At 36.2% G+C, this 6,000-nt stretch overlaps 1 protein-coding gene across 5 annotated transcripts in view; it reads right to left on the bottom strand.

Annotated features, from left to right (window-relative positions):
- Nucleotides 1–348: 348 nt before the first annotated feature.
- Nucleotides 349–6,000, bottom strand: part of LOC150094339 (four and a half LIM domains protein 2-like) — a 235,278-nt gene continuing 229,626 nt past the window's right edge. For all 5 annotated transcript variants that reach the window (XM_090412366.1, XM_090412367.1, XM_090412368.1 and 2 more), the window contains 3 exons: nucleotides 5,601–5,770; nucleotides 5,191–5,377; nucleotides 349–679 (listed from right to left, as the gene is read on the bottom strand). In XM_090412366.1, coding sequence (XP_090268492.1) covers nucleotides 522–679; nucleotides 5,191–5,377; nucleotides 5,601–5,770 — 515 coding nt within the window. In that variant the 3' untranslated portion in view covers nucleotides 349–521. The remainder of the gene's footprint in view (nucleotides 680–5,190; nucleotides 5,378–5,600; nucleotides 5,771–6,000) is intronic.

Raw genomic sequence — 6,000 nt, 5'->3', positions numbered from 1 at the left:
ACGTATAGATATGCTAAAATCCAAAATTTTCATATTTCAAAACTTTAACTGCCTTGTTCATATAACTCTTTGCACTTGATTCCTGTAAAAAATGCAAACGAAATTACCATCGCCACTCTCTTGCATAAAGGTGTACTCTTAATAGTAGAAATACAGTAGTGCATTTATATTGCAGTTAGCGAATTACCAGATATTATTTGTTTTAAATATAACTACATGGCCTTATAATAAATAGAAATGTCTGATGCTTTCTGAATTTAAAATGTTTTGTGTAAATTTGGAGTGAGGAATAATACTTAGCATAAAAATTTGACTATAACTGTTAGAATGAGGGCCATTTACACATCGTTTAAGAGGGTTCTTCGCACGTAGCAAAATTTTATTTCCATATAGCACCTTTGGAATTCAGATAATGAACAATGACCGCTCAGTCGTGTAACATGTTGTAGAAAGCAGACTCTACTGTGGTTCTACATAGGCTGCCGTATACCAGATGGACTTATCCACATTTTTGGCATTGATTACATCAGCTTCTGCTTGGCGCACTCTGGGCAGAGAATATCGGCTCCATCAGTAATGAAGCCTTTACCCACGAGCGACGTCTGGCACGATGCACAGATGAAGCAATCATTATGCCAGTTGCGGTCCTCGAAAGAGATGAAACGGGTGCCTCCAATACCTGTAAAAATATTATGAATTTTTGTAATTTTTTGCCATTTTTTAAGATTTCAACCACAACAAACTTTCATGATATATATATTGAAATTTGAATTTTTACATAACAAAAGATGCTTGTATTTAAAAAAAATCATCATATAAAATAATAATACTTTTCAAGGGTACGTTATATAATACGCATAGATATGTTTTCAGATTGTATGAATCAAAATTATATTTAAATTTTAAAATAGAAGGTATAGTATTAAATGCAAAAAGCAGTTTGTCTTCCGAACTTCCGGTTGGAAAGGTACGTGTGATATTAGCGTGGTATTAGCGTGGATTAGCTAATAAAGGGGAGCCTCCGTAGCTCAGTTAGACGAAGCCCTTTGGTCGGAAAGACCTGGGTTCGATTCCTGTCAGTGATGTGAGGAATCTTTCGACTAAAGGTGAGTTAACCGGTCTCGTACGGGGGTGGAGAATTTTTCTCCTGGTAACTCGAGTTTTTTATCCCTCAAAACAGGCAAACCGGTCCCGTGAACACACACGGCTAGTCATAAAATATACTACGGCAAGGAAGGCAACAGGAAACCACCTTGCTCATAATCATTTCCCTAGTGTGGTAGCATATAGTTACCCCCACCAGCTGTATGGCTGAGGGAATAAGATAGAATAGCTAATAGAGAGGGAGTTTTTTCTGATAAAGGGAGTTCTGTGTTTACAGAGCGAACTCATGTTATGGGAGTTGATGGGGAGGGGTAGTTTCTTTTATTCTATTCACGTTTGGGAAATCCAGTGATAAAATTTCCCTCCAACAATCAACAACAGAAACGTTTCGGCCAACCAAAACCTTTACAAAGTTTATAGTTGGCCGCACCGAAAAAAATGTTAAAAGATTATGTGCTGTATGAAACATTGGTAGCAAGTTTTTTTTCTTCCACAAAACAGGCAAACTAGCCAAAAGAACACACGCAATTACAAACTTAATTCTTTGCATATATTCTTAGTTGCTTCGGGCTGTGATTCCAAACACTCCGACTCAGTCCAGCAGTATAAAATTTTGAACTGATATTTAACAAAGAAATTTTCAAATTACATATGTTCATTGCAGTGTGCTTTTAATGACAAGTGCACTATATTAGCGGATGGCACCTGATATAGTGCTAATATAGTTTTTCATTTTCATATATAGAATACTAAACTTATAAAAATATAGGTAGGTTCTTGAGAGTTCGGACATAAAATGCTCCACAATTCTAAGATAAAACTTTATTAGTTCACAACTGTCTTCTAGTTTGGTATATCGTTTTGTACAGTTCTTCGGGACAATTTGCTAGAAATCAGTTAAACAACTTTGCCGGCCTGGTTGGCCGAGTGGTTAGCGTATCCGCTCTCCAACCAACAGGCTGCTGGCTCGAATCCCGCTAAGGGCATGGATGTTTGTGATTATGATAATAGTAGTGGTGGTGTGCGGTAGATGGCGTTGGTGTAGTTGAGGTTCGTTGGTGGATTGAGTGGTGGTGACAGAGTTGTAGAGTAGGTGCCCTCCCTTGATGAGTCTTTGGACTCCCTGGAGGTGTCACATAATAATAATAATAACTTAAACAACAAGAGGCCTTTACTATCGAAACTGTTATGGAATGAACAGTCATAAACTGGTTTAAACAATGGACTTGTGATGGCATATGTGGTTAGATGGAATTTTCATGTATCAGTTGTGTGTATCCTATTCAAGGGCTGTGTGCATGAGATTCTTAATAAACGATGACTGGACCTGATGTAAGCTTTTGCTTTTATTGCATTGAGCAGACGTGCGTAGCATTTTTGAAGTCTCCTTAAATTTTTCGGACAAAGCGGTTAAGGTTTTTGTGTATCATTTCTTATTTTCCAGAGTAGAGGATGACGTTCGTTGGCTAATCAGGATTTGCGTATTCGCTTCTTTTCCATATTTGACATGTGCTGACATACACCTCTCAGGATCGTCCTATCTGTCCGACCTGTCTGTCATATTGTCAAACTGTTTCAGAATTATTCGTTACATGTTGAATATAAAGAAGGGTTTAACCTCTCCTTTGCATTCTTGTTTATTTCTAGTTTTCTTCGGAAGCTGCATGGTCATGTTGATTGTCTTGTACCTAGATACATTTTCAGGTGTCTGAGGTATGTAAGTTCTTGATTCCTCATTTTCTCTATGTTACTAGAGATAATTTATGCTTTGTCTCTTAACGTTTTAATTATTCGTAATTTTTGGTAAGACGAGGCATGGAGTAGCATCTAGTGTGCGTAGGCTTTCTGTACACGAAACAATTGAATCTGTTCTCTTCGAAGATCTGTATGAGTACGTCCTATAAAGTTATTATGTAGTTGATTTTTGGTTATGCAGTCTTTTACAATGCCAGTATATCTGGTCACAGAATATGCCATCCTATGATTATTAACACCTCGTTTGAAATCCATAAGATTTTCGTTCTTTCCCAGATGTTATTTACAGCATAATACAGAAATACATTTGACTCTAGGAGGATATATGTTTGTATTGTATAGTAGTACAGACCACGTTTTATGACAGAAATTCAGTTAGTACCATTTATTCTTAAATAAACGATTCCCTAATAGTTATTTCAGCATACGTGTATACAAGCGAAGTGTTTCTACCAGTTAAACATAAATGTACTTGAAAACGTAGTGAAATGTGAAACACATAATAAATATTTGTGTTTTTCAAGGTTTTTATTTTATAAATTAAGCATACACATTATTATAAAAACTGATTTGATAAAAGATTCTCTCTCACAAAAGAGATTCTCTGTCAACCAATTTCTGAATGGGTTGACAGCGAATCTCTACTTTGGGTTTAGTTTTATGTCATGTTTTAGCAACTTGCTTACGTTCTATAATAATGTTACCACTGAGTTAGACAAGACAAAGGAAATGGATACACCATAATATGTTTGGATTTTGCTAAGGCTTTTGACAGAATACAGCATGGAATACTCTTGCATAAATTGAATAATATGGGCTATAGAATATTAGCATGGATAAGAGGATGGCTGACTAGCAGATATCAAAAAGTGGTATGTGGTGGTGGGGAGTGAATCTGAAAGATTCAAAGTAACTAGTGGTGTGCCTCAAGAAACAGTCCTTGGTCCATTGTTATTCAATCTGTATATTAATGACATTGGGAAGGATTTGACATGTGATGTACAGCTATTTGCTGATGATACTTGTCTTTGCATCATCTGCAAATAGCTGTGTAATCAGTACTGATTAGCCTACCTATCATTCTGCAAGTGCTGAATATCAGTACTTGCAGAATGATTTGAATAGACTAGAATTGTAGTCATGTGAAAATGGCTGTCATTTCAATGCTTAAAAAATGCAAACTCATGCACTTTGGTGTGATTAGATATCTAATATCATATTATATTGGTGTGATAATACTAGAAGAAACTGATCAGGCTAGGGATCTTGGAGTTTTAGTAGACAGGAAGTTGAAGTTCAAGGGTGGGTCATATGACAAAAATTGTCAATATAACTCAGAGAATAATGCAATGCTAAAAAGAACACTGACAGAAAAGAAAGTAATTTTGCCTCTTTACAACCTTGATAAGACCTCATTTGGATTGCTGCGCGCAAGGCTGGTTTCCGTGGTGATTCTGATACAGTGAAAAGAGTGCAAAGGGGAGTGTCAAAAATGATAACAGGATTGTGAAATACAGATTATGAAGACAGATTGAAAATTTGTAGGCTGCAGACACGCAAAGAGAAGAAAGAGGGTGATATTATCGAGACTTATAAAGTTCTGAAAGGGTTATACAAAATTTCAGTAGATGGAATGTTTTATTTTATGGAGGGTAGGAAAAGGACGCGAGGACATCCATGGAAGTTGAGAATGAATGCTGTCAAGAAGGGAGTTAGGGCTAGATTTTTCTCTCATAGAGGAGTGCGTGATTGGAATGAATTGCCATTGGATGTTGTATGTGCAAGTAGCGTGAATGAATTCAAGAACAGGTATGACAGCTGTTGCGAATAGTATGGCCCTCTGTCGATGAGTTCCTGACTTCCTGGAGGTCTCTCTTAATAATAATAGTAATAATAATAATAATGAACTAACTCTAGTTACACATTCTCGCATATTGCGTACTTTAAATCAGTGTGCCGCTAATTACGAAATAATTCCCGGATACAAGAGATAAATACTTAATAATATTCAAGGATGAATACACTTGAAGCATAATTTACTTACGGTGAAATTAAAAAAAAAAATGCCACATTTCTGTGGCTTCCGCATAGTGAAGAAAAATCTTTGGCGTGAAAGGGCAGATCATTAGATGGAATCAGGAGCTGGGAAAAGGGGCGGGGGAAACATTTCGGATTAAAAATAGTTGCATATTCAAAATACATAAAATTCATAAAAACAGACAACAAAACCAGTTGAAAAGTGCATTAGATTCGCAGTTCACGCAATTTATTCCAACGACGTTTTTTCTAAAAATGGAGGTATATTATCTAGGCATGAAAGTAATTTTTTACCTGTAATAGGTTTGCTGCACGAGGTGCATCTCTTGGCAAACAGCTCGCCGAAACAGTCAGCACAGTAGGGTTTATCATCACGGGACGTGAAGCGCTGGCCAGCCAGAGATGTCCCGCAGTTAGAGCAGCAGAAACATTCACGGTGCCATGGTTCATTACGGTAGGTGACGCCTCCGCTAGTAATAATCTGCAAAACAAAGATAAATAATTCATGGATTGTAAGTAAATTAATGTAATATGAAAAACTGCCTATGTCTTGGTCCGGTAATAAATGTACAAACTATTATAATTAAATAATCATCACTGCATATTATTTTATAGATTTGAATAGATTTTATAGGAGGTTAGCAATTATAGTTCTACCTAAGCAGCTTGTAGTAATTGCTACAAAAGAGGAATTGTAGGAGTACCTGATTGCACTTGATACAGCGAGTAGCAAACTTCTCTTCATAGCAGGTTGTACAGTAGATATCATTTTCACGCGGGATGAAACTGCGTGTTCCAATTGGGTTTTTACACATACAGCAACAGAAACACTTTTCGTGCCACTGATGACCCTTGTATTCCATTTTCTTTGTTCCTGAGAATGTTAAATTAGACGAATTGTCAAGAGAAGATACACCATGAAAGCAATAATGCACGTGTCAAATTATAAAGGAAACTGATGCTTTCAAATGAAAGAGAAATATAAATATGTATATAAAAATTACCTATTAGTAGAAACAATGTTTCGTTATGCTATGCTAATAAAAAACTATACTTTAATTACTCTTCAATTCAAGTATGAATCTATGTTCGTATTGTATTAAG

This window comes from Typopeltis vanoorti, chromosome 22, assembly GCF_054136105.1.
Source record: "Typopeltis vanoorti isolate ZY-2024b chromosome 22, IOZ_Tvanoo_1.0, whole genome shotgun sequence".
NCBI classification, from domain to species: domain Eukaryota; kingdom Metazoa; phylum Arthropoda; class Arachnida; order Uropygi; family Thelyphonidae; genus Typopeltis; species Typopeltis vanoorti.
This window is presented reverse-complemented; position numbering and strand designations above follow the sequence as displayed.